Genomic DNA, 14,219 nt, shown 5'->3' on the forward strand with positions numbered 1-14,219 from the left:
TTGGGGAGAACGGGCTCATGGTAATGGCTGGAGCGGAATCCAGCCATTACTATGAGCCGTCGTCCCCTCATCAGCTTTCACTGGGCTGTACACACCATCTGAAACAATACAGCCCTATGTGATGTTTTAAATTCTACTGTACTATTTCAGCAAGTGGCCAGGGACAAAGAGTGATTGAGAAGGTGGGACATAAGGTAATACACATGTCTGTGCCCGTCTGTCATTTGCACCTGTGTTTGCCAATAAGTCAGGGTAAGGTCATTTGCGTTGGTTTAATTGAGCATGGCTGGTAATGAGATTGGGGCATTAGACTGCTAATCCACTTACCTCCCCAAAACACTGTGCAGTGTACATACACAAACTGAACCTCCCAAAAACACTGTGCAGTGTACATACACAAACTGAACCTCCCAAAAACACTGTGCAGTGTACATACACAAACGTAGCTGTTAAAAGCTGTGCTTCAGGCTACACACCTCACCTGGACAGACAAACACAGCATGTAGCAGATCAACAATCTCAGTACCGTCACATCAACTAAAACAGTTTGTTACTGTACACACAGCCACTCCGGTGCCCTCCACACACACAAGCCCTGTTTATCACAGGGTTAGAAGGCAGCACCTGTTTCACCTGCACTGCATCACAGTGAAGCTCTCAAGGAGATCCCTTGTTGACTGACTGTACAGCCCGAGGAACTGACTGTACAGCCCGAGGAACACCTGCACCCCACACACAGGCGACAGATACCCAAATTACATCCAACCTCCCATCACGTGAACAATCAACAAACAGTGACTTAACTGGCTTCCTCGGCTAGATATTAAATACAAATGTCAATATTTACAGTCCAGTAGCAGATTGAATCCTTCTTATTCAAGCCACATGTGGACATTTAACCCCGCCCAACCTTTTCCCTACCAAAACAAGTTCACTCAGGACCCACCCAACAGGTTAGCTGACAGGGAAAAAGCTTTAACAATGCAGATACATTGATGGAAGTCACTATCTAATTCTCTGCATCAATTCCAATCCCCCATATATATATGCACTCTGTCTAATTGGTTATTGCAACAACAAAAAGGCCATAGCCAACACCTCTAACTAAAAATGGTAGAGGGAGAACTTGTTCTTACTCATCTTCTAATCTTTCACACGGGGAGAAAACTTGGGACAACTCAAGCAGCAATACCCTTACCTGTGTCAGGTGTGGTCAGCTCTGTATGCTTGTTGGTCCCCTCGTTTGAAACAGGCCCGTTGTCAACACCCTTCAGGTACTAAAGACATGAACACAGAAGCTACCAGTTAATGAGCAAAAGTGTCAATGAAGCATGTAATTAGCTGGCTAAGTGAAACATTTCAGTCTTGCAGAGTGGCTAGTCAAACGAATGAGTTGCCCTGGAAGCACAAGCCAAAAAAACCTGTACTAAAAAAATATATATATATATAAAATAAATAAATACACTTAGCTAGCTATTAAAAATCAGGTGTTTGGTCACTTGACAAAATCTGGACACTGAGTGAGAATTCTACTGTTTGACAATGGTGCTTTCTTTATAAATCATGATATTTTGATGACGTGAACTAAATTGAAATGTTTGTATAAATATCAGGGATTTTTCTGACATTGTAATCCTTAGGCGGCACGCCCAAGTGCTTTTTGGGGTCGCCTAAGTCCAAACCGCCTACACGTTTTTTTTCTTATTTTTTCAGGGAGTCTAAGTCCAAACAGTGGAAAAAAATACAAATTTGAAGTCTGCGCCAACGTCCGACCGCGTTCATTGGCACACCCCCTGCCACGCCCACCACCTAAGCCCCTTTTTGATCCAGAAAAATAAAATAAAATGAATATCTTCCTTAAAAATGTTCTCAATAACGTATCAGTGGGGCCTCGGTTGGGGCACAGCTGAAGACGACAACCACTTTCAGTGCTCTCCTGAAAATACTGCCTTCACATTCTTCCATTTTGGGATGTTGTCTTCAATCATAAACGAGTCGACTATCAACTCGAGGGGTATACAAGCTTTGACGTCTGGAAAGAGTTTTGTGGAGCAAGCACTAGGACCGGGATGATACCAGAATCGCAATACTCATTATTATCGTGGCAAGTAAAAAATTAAAACACAAAGCGGATTTAACTGCTTTTAGCAAGTATTCTAGGTAGCGATGAGGAGGAAGAGGGGAATGTTGCTTGGCACCTGTCCCTCATGTGTATGTCTCTCTCAAACACATGCGCGAGAGAGAAAGTAAAGAGGGAGAGTAGGGGGAGAGAGGGAAAGTAGTAGGCAGGGAAGGATGAGGAGATAGGGAGAAATGGGAGAAATGAGAGGATCACTGGCTGATAAATGGCCTCAGCAAGCACTGCCAGCCTGCAGTGGACACAAACGAAATTACAGACGCTCATTCTGTTTCTGGTTGTTCGATATTAATAGGCCTTTATCCTCCCCATGTTTACAGATATCTTGTTCGTATGGGTGGCCTCTTCTACCCCCTCTTTTGACCAATTCATCTGTTATACTGTAAGTACACACGCGCAGTAGTCCAACTTGCCATTTTCACATGTTGATGTTCTGCTGGAGATGTTGAATATGAAGTTGAAAACGTTTAATTTTATATCCCTTTAACACGTACCAAGCTTGTCTGGATGGCCTCGTCTACCTCTTCTGACCAATTAGTCTAGATATAATGTCACACACACTTTATTGGTGGTGTGAAAAGTACAGATGCTCATTCTGTTTTTGGTTGACATTAATAGGCCTGTATTATGTGCATGTTCACTATGGAACTTAAGATATGCACCTACTGTAATGACATCTGCCGTTGCTGCTAATAAATGGCAAAAGACCCACCGAGAATCTGAATGGAAAGCGGTTTGTTGTGCACACATTTATGAACTCGTAATCTCACCTTTACCAGAGGAGCTATCAGAATGGTTAGGTGCCACCAAACACACTGTAGTCTAAGGGGGGTAAAAGTTTGGTGAGTCTAGCATTTTTTTTTAACATTTAACCTTTATTTAACTAGGCAAGTCAGTTAAGAACATATTATTTTTTACTAACCCGGACAATCACGGCCTGGATTCGAACCAGGGTGTCTGTAGTGACGCACTGAGATGCAGCGCCTTAAGACCGCTGTGCCACTCGGGAGCCCTATAAGGTGTGGGAGAAGTTGCAAATAGAAATGTCCCCATTAAAAGTCTTTGGCCATTGGAATGCATTGTATTGCTATGGTGTAGAAAGTGTCAAAAGGATTCTCAGGTAATCTAGTCTGAAGCTGTCTAATGTTCGTTTGGTGTCTTTAGCTCATAGGTTTTAGAAGTGGGCAGAAGAAAAATAATAATGAGTATCTCAAGTCGAAATACATAAGTGTTGATGTTACACGCACACTAAAACCCTAAACGTATTACCACCATGTCAGAAACTCGGGACCTCAGAGTTAAAATGAATGCAAGTGGTAAACTCGGGATCCGACTCTTCCGCATAGGTTAGCAAGTCGGGAAAGGTCCGATTTTCCGACATGACCACAGATAATTGCATTAGTACGTCAAATATTAATTTTCCAATGATTTCTTGCGTACCACATGAAATATGCATATTACATACATACACACACAGAATTATATTTCATTTTAACATCCCCATTATTGTATAACCCCTGGAAAATGTCATGTTTATAGGACTTTGCTATCTTGAGATATTTGAGTATCTGTTTATTCATGAGTCCACCTGTCATTTTGGTGACATTTTTGGGAAAAGGTCCCGCGACCTTCTGACCCAGAATTCAGACACACAACTTGTAATGTCAGCAATGGTAAGGCCTACTACAGATATTAAACAAAGTGCTTCTGGGAGCATGTTGTATTATTGGGTAGTTCTAAAAGTAATGTTTATTTTACCCTCCCTAACATTAACCAGAAAGCACATTCTTACGAATCATGCTAAAATACTAGCTAAACATGTTATTTTGCTAAAATTGTAAGTGGACTGAGGTCGATTGAGACCAGAATAATGAAAAATTCGAACAACAGATCAATCGGTGCATGGCATATTCAGCAAACAATGGCTAGCTAGCTAATTTAGCTGAAATGTTCAGCTAGCTAACAAAACAATGGAAACGTTAGCTAGATAGTTAGCCAGTTATGAATTGCAAGGGTGCAGCATGTTTCTAAAACTCTCGAGATAGTTTTGGTTGCTTGACCAGTTAGCTAGCTTGTTTGGCTAACCATTTCTTTGCGCGTAGCCGCGCTAACAGTTAGCTTGACGTGGCTAGATTAGCACAAACTAGCTAATGTTAGTTGCTAACACAGCGACGAGTCTTGTTTCAATTTAAACAAACCTTCTGCGCTGGTTAAAACATTTGGTAGCTAGATAACAGGCCGTCCACCTCCACTTGTGGTGGAGACACTGGCCTACTGGACAGGCTAAAAGCTGGCTATCCGTGCTGAGCGAAATTTGGGCGTTTTAACCCCACTCACTCACGGGCAGTGGAAAAGTCGTGATCTGTGCCCCAGTTGACCACTCCTTGCCGACGCTGCGGTTTGCGAAATAAAGTCAAATGATCCCATCAATGCGCTTGTATCTTTTTTTTTACTTACCTATATGTCTCGTATTCCCTGTCCCTTCCCAACGTATTTATTTTCTTCACTTTATCCACCTTTTCTCCTCCTTCTTCTTCTTTCTGGTTTCTCGGTCAAGCTCGGTGGGAGCAAAGATGAATAGATATGCGGGAGGAGAGGGCGGGCATAACGGATGGATTTTACCGTAATTACGGATAAGAGTTAGCCGAACAAAATTCCCGTAATGGTGTGTCTTCAGTTTCAGAATGAACATTCAGCATCACACAGCACAATAGAAATGAACTTCTCCACAAATATCCAACTGAATGAACATAAACAATTATAATTTATATATATACATATATTCAATTGGGTTGGTTCAAGGGGTATCACATCCGGCCGTGATTCGGAGTCCCATAGGGAAGCGTACAATTGACCCAGCTTCTTCCGAGTTTGGCCGTCATTGTAAATAATAATTTGTTCTTAACTGATTTGTCTAGTCAAATAAAGGTTAAACAAAATAAAATAAATGTTGAAGGTTATGTCCCTGGCTTCTCCCCCCAGTCCCCCACCCACCCAAACCTCTGATGTCATCCCATTGATTGTCTAAGAAAAATAAATAGACGTTGAACAGTAACCCACAAGAATGCCTTAGCATAGCAAGCTCTGACACATGCAAACAGAAAACCATAAACCTGGAGTTTAATCATATGCTGCCAATACAGTATTTGTCTAACTGGATGACTGCATCAGTAGGCTGTCTGGTGCTGGCACTGTCTGCCTCCTAGTTGGATAATCAGCCGCAATTATGTGGTCCAAATTATACTTTATATCCTTCTGATGCTTTAGACAAGCGTTTAGATCAAACAGCTGGCAAAGTCTGCCTCATGCTCTGCTATTTGCCTTAAAAGGACTGTGGAAACTTTAAGTCAAATGGCCAATTTCTTGAAGAGACCACTGCGATGGTGAAGAATCTCTAGGTTAAAAACCCACACTGTACAAGATTACAAAGAGAAGGTAATGCCGCACTCGAGGAAAAAAATGATAAACAACTATGGTGCAGCCAGTGAGTTAGAAAAAAACATTTGTTCGTTCATTCCTTCATATTAAAACACTTTATTTGTTTGGGCCGGAGTAGGCTACTTACTGAAACTATTCAGACATTAACTTTCAAGGGGAAATCTGCAGTTGCTACATACATTTTTTGACTTATAAATGAATGATATGTACCCATTGATTCTTGAAGAGTATAACTTACAAATGCCCCATGAGCTTAGTTCAACTGTTCACCCCACAAGAACACAAAATACAAGCTTGTTTTACTCCAATGTTTGTAAACAAAGTTAATGTAAACTAACACTATACATCCTCAATACATGGTAAAATGTTGATTTGATGCATGGTCAGTCCTTGCATCCATAGCTCGGTCTATGAATTTTAGAGTGGTTCCATTTCTCCAGCCCCATCCCTCAGCTTTTTCATGAAACAAGAGTGGGGAGTACGCTTTGTTATTGTTTCAACAGCTGATTGCCCTTTTAAGTAGTATGTGCATCTAGATCAGAGACATAAACAACAGAGAGGGGGGCAACAGTGGACCAGAGAAAGAAAGAAGAAGATGGGAGACAGGGAGAGAAGAGTCTGGGGCTAAGTGAGACATCAAGAGGAAGACAGTCAGCGAGAGAATGACAGAGCTGAAGAAAGAACCTAAAGCTCCACCGGGGAGGTAGTGTGTCAGAGTGTCAGCGTCCCTGCCTGCTCTAGGTGTGTGACCATGTGTCTGCGCAGGTTGCTGTGGTTGTTGAACGAGGCGCCACAGTGGGAGCAGCTGTAGGGTTTCTCCCCAGAGTGGGTCCTCAGGTGGATGGTCAGACTGCCTTTCTGGGTGAAGCCCTTCCCACACAGGGAACACATGTACGGTTTCTCCCCTGTGTGGATGCGCATATGGACCCTCAGAGTTGTCTTGTTGACAAACGAGTTCCCGCACAGGTTGCATATGACAGGCGTCTCTCCTGTGTGGACCGCCCGGTGGCGGATCAAGTCAAGCCGGCGAGAGAAGCGCTTCCCACAGTCGCTACAGAGCAACGGCTTGGTACCGTGGGGTACGTGGTGGCGCTGGAACTGGTTTACAAGACCAGGGCGCCTCACAGTCGCACCCCCTGTTGCCAAGGTTGTTGTTGGGGTCTTTGGGGTGTTTTCTAGGGAAGCCACCTGGACGATTTTCAGACCCCGTCCCCCTGTATCCCCTGTCGGCTGACCCCCTCTATCACTTTGCACCCCCCTCATTGGAGGGTTGCCTGGCAGTGGTTCCCCAATAGAATGAGCGTTCAGCTGTATCTGGTGATTGACTGTGTGGTCCGGCAGCAGACCAGAGTGTGAGGGCAATCTCTGGGGCTGTTCTGGGGTTCTGAAGAAAGGGTAGTTCTCAGTACTGCTCACGCTGCACAGAGCTCCTTCACCTCGACTATGAGCGCTCATGCTGTAAGGTCCTTCATCGTGACCTAGTCTCTGGGTGGCGTGTTCCAGCTGTGGAGTCGCCATAGCAATAGTCTCACCATCAATATCGTCATGACCTACAGGAAACATAATGATAAAATCATCTGTTAGTTATCTGGCTCTCAATTGTCTATATACCATCCCATCATCTTCTTCTTCCTCTTCCTCCTCTTCCGCACACACCTGCATCCTGCCAACATCCTCCAAAGTCATCCTCAGCTCCCTCCTCCTCCTTTATCAAGATGACATCTGGACTCTCCACAACTGCACACTGAACCATAAAACACACACACATTCAGTCAGATATGTACATATTTCTAGAGTAGTAGTAGCCTATGTCAGGAATGTGTGATGAGCTATTATTGCCACACCTCTTTTTTGACTGTGGATGGACTGTCCTCTTTCTCTATTGTAATAGAAGCGTCATCCTTGTTGTTAACAGCCGCGTGGCGCTCAGGTGTCTTATCTATGAGTAAGAGCATAGGTCAAAAACCGTTCCACTTCCAACATACTATGATCAATTGACTGGTCGCCCAGCTAGCAGCATTTCGAGAACCTGAACCAACCTGTGAGTTTTGCCCGAGGCTTGCACAAAGTTCTGCCGAAAGAAAAACGACTGCCTCGCGGTGTACTCGCCCGTTGTAGCCGCAGGGAGAAAAGCTCGCTCTTCATCCCTTTCATCTTCATCTTCAGCGCTTCGTTGTCTTTGTAGCTGCGAGAAATCTCCAAGTGTAAATCAGCCGAGCTCTCGGAAAAGAGTTGACTGATCTCGACAACGGCCGCTCTCGCAAGCACGTCCATTATGGAAGCGAGTTGGGTCTGTAAAGACAAATGAGCCTGCATTTTTGTTGACATCGATTCCAGTGGCGAGATAAAAGACAGAGGGAGAAATTGGGAAAAAAATCAGATCATTGATCAGACAAGCTGTGACGCTTTTGTCAGTGTACACAAAACTACTTCCGGTGAATAAAAGCAGTGCTGACCGTAATTCTAAGAAGACCTACGCAACTTTTTGGGGGGAGGACTAGCGCCACAGATGAATGCGTACAGTGCTTTCAGAAAGAATTCACACCCCTTTACTTTTTCCACATTTTTTTTCTGTTACAGCCTGAATTTAACATTGATTAAATTTAGATTTTTTTTCCCACTGGCCTACACACAATACCTCATAATGTCAAAGTGAGCTGTACATTTCAACAACAGATTCAACCACAAAGACCAGGGAGGTTTTCGGATGAAGGCGACTCACAAAGGGCACCTAATGGTAGATGGGTAAATAACAAATAAAAAAAAGCAGACATTGAATATCCATTTGAGCGTGGTGAAGTTATTAATTACACTTTGGATGGTGCATCAGTCACTACAAACATACAGGCGTCGTTCCTAACTCATTTGCTGGAGAGGAAGGAAACCGCTCAGGGATTTCACCATCTGGCCAATGGTGACTTTAAAACAGTTTAATGGCTGTGATAGGAGAAAACTGAGAATAGATCAACAACAATGTAGTTACTCCACAATACTAACAGAAATTACAGAGTGAAAAGGAAGCCTGTGCAGAATAAAAATATTCAAAAAAAAAGAATCCTGTTTGAAATGAGGTACTAAAGTAAAATTGCAAACAATGTGGGAAAAAAATTAACTGTTGTAACTACAAAGTGTTATGTTTGAGGAAATCCAAACAACCCACCACATCACTAAGTATAACTCTTCATATACTCTCCATGGTGGTGGATGCCACAAAGTTGAAAGCACAGAATCGTCTAGAATGTCATTGTATGCTGTAGCGTTAAGATTTCCCTTCACTGGAACTAAGGGGCCTAGCCCGAACCATGAAAAACAGCCCCAGACCATTATTTCTCCTCCACTAAACTATACAGTTGGCACTATGCATTCGGACAGGTAGCGTCTCCTGGCATCCGTCAAACCCAGATTCGGACAGCCAGATGGTGAAGCGTGATTCATCACTCCAGAGAACGTGTTTCCACTGCTCCAGAGTCCATTGGCGGCGAGCTTTACACCACTCCAGCTGGCGCATGGTTGATCTTAGGCTTGTGTGCAGCTGCTCGGTCATGGAAACCCATTTCATGAAGCTCCCGACGAACAGTTCTTGTGCTGACGTTGCTTCCGGAAGCAGTTTGGAACTCAGTCGTGAGTGTTGCAACCGAAGACAGATGTGCTTCAGCACTTGGCAGTCCCATTCTTTGAGTTTGTGGGGCCTACCACTTCGCGGCTGAACCGTTGTTGCTCCTAGGCGTTTCCATTTCACAATAACAACACTTACAGTTGACCAGGGCAGCTCTAGCAGGGCAGAAATTTGATGAACTGACTTGTTGGAAAGGTGGCATTCTATGATGGTGCCACGTTGAATGTCATTGAGCTCTGCAGTAAGGCCATTCTACTGCCAATGTTTGTCTAGGAGATTGCATGGCTGTGTGCTCGATTTTATACACCTGTCAGCAACCGGTGTGGCTGAAATAACCGAATCCACACATTTTATGGGGTGTCCACATACTTTTGTATGTAAAGTGTATATTAGTCTTTTATTTTCTAATACATTTTTGACAAATGTTAAAATTTTTCTTCCACTTTGACGTTACAGAGTATTTTGTGAAAATTATTGAATCAAAAATGACAATTAAATATTTTTTTTATCCCACTTTGTAAAACTACAAAATGTGGAAAAAGTGAAGGGGTGTGAATACTTTCTGAAGGCACTGTGTCTTCAGACTCATCTTTGCTTATGACTGGAAATTGGAATTCATGATCATTAACTAATTATAACAGCAAAATGTAATCAGTCAACTAGTGGAATTTGTATGGACAGGCCCCTCTTCAAGCTCTTGCTTTTTGTTGTTGCAAGCATTCTGTCATGGAAAGTTAATATAGCCCTCCTCTGACAAGCAAAGGGAATATCTGATTTATGTGATGTTGGAATGTCATGCCTTGATGGCAAGTCTCATAACTCACAATAAAGCTCAGTGAATGGAATAAGAGTGTAATTGTTATATTCCAAGACTATCTGTTAATGAATATCATCACAATTGTCATAAATCGTTTTTAAAAATATTTTTTATTCAACATAGATCATCATGAACCCAAGGGCCTTTTGAATCCTTAATAGGGCTGCAGTGCAGACGTACTTAATAACTACCCATAATAATAATAACTACCCATAATAAAAACATACATAGCTTGTCTTTCTGAAAAATAAATCGAAATAACTCATTATAACATACATTGACATTTTATTTTTCTGTGCACAAACTTCCACAACAGACATGATAATGAAATTGGAAAGAACACAACATGTGTTAAATATTGTTTAAAAAGTCACAACAGGTTACAATTTACACACATTGTTGGAATCTGAGTATAGTTCCAAACCTTCACGAAGCCAGCTTTTGAATATACAGTAGTAATGTGTCACTCTTTAAGAAATTATGCTCATACACTCTAAACACTTGTCGTGTTCCAAACTGTAAAACTATACTTCATCATGTGACTTATATGAATCTCTTTTCCATGTCTTTTTTTAGCATTAGCTTAAGCCTGTGCTTCAATTAACCCTCTAACTTCTCTTTCCTCTTGCTCTTTCTCTACCGCTGAGCTCTCCTCACTCTCTTTCTCATCTTTTACTTTGTTCTCTCTTCCCTCATCCCCCTCCTCTTGTTGACCATCTATCGTCCCAGTTTCCTCACTCTCCTCCTCTTTCTTCTCTGTAGTGGTTTCTACCTCTTCGTCTTTCATCTTTTCAATCTTCTTCTCCTCTTCTTCCTTGTCCTTCCTCTCCTTCTCTATTTTGGAGAGGTGATGACAGAGTGCCTGGACATAGGTGAACACACACATAGGGTCCGGGCTGTTCCCCATCAGGATCATATCACCAACCTCCAACAGGGGGCAGCAGTCAGCCATGGTCCTTTGAGAGAGAGTGAGAGAGAGAGAGAGAGAGAGAGAGAGAGAGAGAGAGAAAGAGAGAGAGAGAGAGAGAGAGAGGGAGAGAGAGAGAGAGAAGAGAGAAAAAGAGATATGGAGAGAGAGAAAGGATGATGAATAATTTACAACACACACACTCAGACACAAACACATACACACACACACACACACAGCTTTGTACTCTGCTGTGTTGAAGGCCAGGGTGAAATTCTTCTCTCTCTCAGATGAGCTCAGGGCTGAGAAGTCGAAAGCATCCGGGAAGAAGCGATGGATGAGTGCACAGAACGCCAGCCCATCACACCATGATGATGAGAAGTTCTCTATGGAAACACCCTGTGAAAGAGAGGGCATGGTGTCAGGTAGGGTTATGGTGCTCCAATGTCAGTACCTCTGGTGTACATGATCATCAACATCCCCTCACCTCGTATTTGCGTGTTTTGTTTTGACACCATGAAAGCACTTTCTGTTTGATTGACGCCCCGTTTGCCACAGCCATAGATGATCTCTGAAGTTTGAAGTTGCGGACAACCGGTGTCCTGGAAATAAGTGAAAAGACAATACAATTATTGCCATAATAAACATGAGCATGTTGCAGTTTGTCATATTGGACATATCAGAACTTACTCAGAGTCATTTTTCTGGAACTTTGCTATGATGTCCTTTTTAGTGGACGGCCGGGCAGAGCGGGCAGAGCTCCGGGGTCGGGCCACAGAGGATGGGGTAGAGGCGGTGTGATTCACGCCACTCTTTCTTTTGGTCTTTCCTTGCTTCTCCACCTCCTTGCTTTTCTCTTTAACCTTTCCTCCTCCTGCCCCTTCCTTTTCTTTTACTGGTTTGCTCTGGTTCTCCGGTGCCTTCCCTCCCTCTCCCTTCCCTCCCTCTCCCTTCCCTCCCCCTCCCTCTCCCTTTCCATTCCCTCCCTCTCCCTCTCCCTTCCCTCCCCCTCCCTCTCCCTTTCCATTCCCTCCCTCTCCCTTCCCTCCCCCTCCCTCTCCCTTTCCATTCCCTCCCTCTCCCTTCCCTCCCCCTCCCTCTCCCTTTCCATTCCCTCCCTCTCCTTCCCTCCCCCTCCCTCTCCCTCTCCCTTCCCTCCCTCTCCCTTCCCCCCCTCTCCGTTCCCTGCCTCTCCCTTCTCTCCCTCTCTCTTCCCTGCCTCTCCCTTCTCTTCCTCTCCCTTCTCTCCCTCTACCTTCCCTGTCTCTCCCTTCTCTCCCTCTCCCTTCCCTGCCTCTCCCTTCTCTCCCTCTCCCTTCCCTGCCTCTCCCTTCTCTCCCTCTCCCTTCCCTGCCTCTCCCTTCTCTCCCTCTCCCTTCCCTGCCTCTCCCTTCTCTCCCTCTCCCTTCCGTGCCTCTCCCTTCTCTCCCTCTCCCTTCCCTGCCTTCACTTTTCTGTCTTTCCCATTCTCTTTATCTCCTTTTATCTTCTCTTCTGTTTTTCCCTCTCCTATCTTTTCCCCCTTCCCCTTTTTCCTGGCAATATTTTCTCCCCCCTTCTCTTTGTCCTCTTTCATATCCTCTTTCTCAATCTCTCCATTCTTGACCACCTCTTGACCCTTTCTATTCTTGTCCTCCTCCTCCTCCTTCTCTCCCTCCCCCTTCTTCTCTCCGTTCACCACTTTGGAGTCTTCTGTTTCTCCGGTGTCTGCACCTTGAGATGTTCCCTCACCCTTACAAGCCTCTTCACTATTAACCTCAATGGCGTCGGTTACTGGCTGAGACTCCTCTACATTTCCAATGCTAGCCCCTGGTGTCTGTTCCGGAGCTTTCTCCGTATTAGCCCCAGACTTAACCACATGACCTTCCACTGTGTCCTCCGCCAGGTGGTCTCTCTTAGGGGGGACACACTCCTGCACTGAAGCCTCTCTCTCTGTCTGAGAGACAAACCAGATAAGATTACAATCGGTTATTCTGAGCAGTTGAGGTAGTTTTGGTTAGGGTTAGGGACAAACCAAAATGGTAAAGGACAGAACTGTTGTCATAGACCTGATTCTATATCAGTTGTTTAGGGGAGAGACGATGTAAAGTGACATTATAACTAGTTCAAAACTAAATTAGAAAATGTCTCTGCTTCACTCCAGGGAATCCCCATAGTTACGTTGGTACTCAAAACACACCTCCGGCTGTAGAGTTGTTTATGGCTGTAATATTACACACACATTTTTAGAATGTTTTATGGCTTTAATTACGATTCAAACATATTACATGTTTATGTTGTTTTTATGTTATGCATTAAGATGTATAAAGTTGCACATAGTACAGTATGTTGGAATGATGTTAGGTAAGTAAACTGTCCCAGGTATCACACCAGGCCGTGACTCAGAGTGGTGACTCATCAGTGGAAATAAGATAGACGCACATGTGTTTGTGTGTCCGTGTGTGTCTGTGTGTTGAGAGAGAGAAAGAGAGAAACATTCCTTTGCCAGAGTTTGCCACAGAAACAGGTGTAGCCCAGCACTTAGGTTATACCCAGGCAGCCACAACCCCCAGTAAGCCCTCCCACTATCTTCACTCCATATACTACATCTGACTACAGCGCAAATACATCTAACAAGCCTGCCACCTCATTGTAAGGCTACATGACTTTGTCTCAATACAAAAAAAGTGTGTATTGGTTTGTCTGTAGGTGGTTGAGGTTTGTCTCTGTATGCATTTCGTCTTGGGGTTGTCTGTATCTGTTTATGGCTGTATTTCTTTCATCATCAACACACACATACCTGATTGTTTTTGTTGTCCTCCGTCTGGTTGGCTGTTGCGTCGTTCCCAGAATCCTCCTGGTGGAGTGATACATCGTCCATGGTTCCGTGGACCTTCTGTGTTTGTTAGTCCAACTTCCTCTGAAACATAAAGTAAAATCAGACTCTTCCTCTCCAAGGTTATTGGATTGCCTCTGATCACTCAATATCTATGTTCATTAAATGTCCAACTTTCATACAATCAGTTTAGACTCAACGTTCTGTTCTAGGCAACAACAAAAAAATCCCAAATTACAAAATAAAAATAAAAATGCATTAAATTAAATTAAATGTATGAAATGTATGCATTCACTACTGTAAGTCGCTCTGGATAAGAGCGTCTGCTAAATGACTAAAATGTAAATGTAAAATGTAAGCAGATTTCTCTTTTGCTCTCTCTCTCTCTCTCTTTCTACCTCTCTCTCTGAAAGTGCTGTCTGGTGTGTGTTGTTTAGTAAGTGCCCCCTGCCACCGTCCTGCCTTGTGAGGATTCCGAGCCACTTTATC

The 14,219-nt window shown here is 43.7% G+C and overlaps 3 protein-coding genes across 11 annotated transcripts in view; all 3 read right to left on the reverse strand.

The window, feature by feature from the left end:
* LOC115205187 (catenin delta-1) overlaps positions 1–4,814 on the reverse strand; it is a 33,835-nt gene extending 29,021 nt beyond the window's left edge. For 3 of the 9 annotated variants that reach the window (XM_029770912.1, XM_029770903.1, XM_029770910.1), the window contains exons 1-2: positions 4,595–4,813; positions 1,199–1,277 (exon numbers count right to left, since the gene is read on the reverse strand). The gene's annotated coding sequence lies outside the window, so the exon portion shown is untranslated. Of the gene's footprint in view, positions 1–1,198; positions 1,299–3,059; positions 3,150–4,594 lie in introns of all 9 variants that reach the window. The other 6 variants (XM_029770907.1, XM_029770908.1, XM_029770909.1 and 3 more) reach the window with 4 other exon arrangements.
* An 837-nt stretch (positions 4,815–5,651) lies between these two features.
* On the reverse strand, positions 5,652–7,996 carry LOC115205188 (zinc finger protein 135). Its single transcript, XM_029770913.1, has 4 exons — positions 7,615–7,996; positions 7,420–7,514; positions 7,232–7,319; positions 5,652–7,125 (listed from the first exon to the last, which is right to left on the reverse strand). Exons 1-4 carry the CDS (start codon positions 7,901–7,903, stop codon positions 6,287–6,289), a joined length of 1,311 nt encoding a protein of 436 aa, XP_029626773.1. The 5' UTR covers positions 7,904–7,996; the 3' UTR covers positions 5,652–6,286.
* Positions 7,997–10,166: 2,170 nt separating this feature from the next.
* LOC115205004 (smoothelin-like protein 1) lies at positions 10,167–14,219 on the reverse strand. Its single transcript, XM_029770571.1, has 7 exons — positions 14,129–14,219; positions 13,695–13,814; positions 12,366–12,851; positions 11,606–11,871; positions 11,403–11,517; positions 11,163–11,314; positions 10,167–10,964 (listed from the first exon to the last, which is right to left on the reverse strand). The coding sequence occupies exons 2-7, from the start codon at positions 13,773–13,775 to the stop codon at positions 10,592–10,594; spliced, it is 1,473 nt and encodes a 490-aa protein (XP_029626431.1). The 5' UTR covers positions 13,776–13,814; positions 14,129–14,219; the 3' UTR covers positions 10,167–10,591.

This window comes from Salmo trutta, chromosome 13 (assembly GCF_901001165.1).
Source record: "Salmo trutta chromosome 13, fSalTru1.1, whole genome shotgun sequence".
Taxonomy (NCBI): Eukaryota; Metazoa; Chordata; class Actinopteri; order Salmoniformes; family Salmonidae; genus Salmo; species Salmo trutta.

Excerpts from the sequence above, each read along its gene's own strand:
- LOC115205188 (XM_029770913.1), bottom strand. The coding sequence starts at position 7,903 with ATGTCAACAAAAATGCAGGCTCATTTGTCTTTACAGACCCAACTCGCT. Across the intron at positions 7,515-7,614 it reads GCCTCGGGCAAAACTCACAG|ATAAGACACCTGAGCGCCAC; the intron begins GTTGGTTCAGGT and ends TCTTACTCATAG. Across the intron at positions 7,126-7,231 it reads AGGATGTTGGCAGGATGCAG|GTCATGACGATATTGATGGT; the intron begins GTGTGTGCGGAA and ends TGTTTCCTGTAG.
- LOC115205004 (XM_029770571.1), bottom strand. The coding sequence starts at position 13,775 with ATGGACGATGTATCACTCCACCAGGAGGATTCTGGGAACGACGCAACA. Across the intron at positions 12,852-13,694 it reads AGGACAACAAAAACAATCAG|ACAGAGAGAGAGGCTTCAGT; the intron begins GTATGTGTGTGT and ends TTTGTCTCTCAG. Across the intron at positions 11,315-11,402 it reads ACAAAACACGCAAATACGAG|GGTGTTTCCATAGAGAACTT; the intron begins GTGAGGGGATGT and ends TCTCTTTCACAG.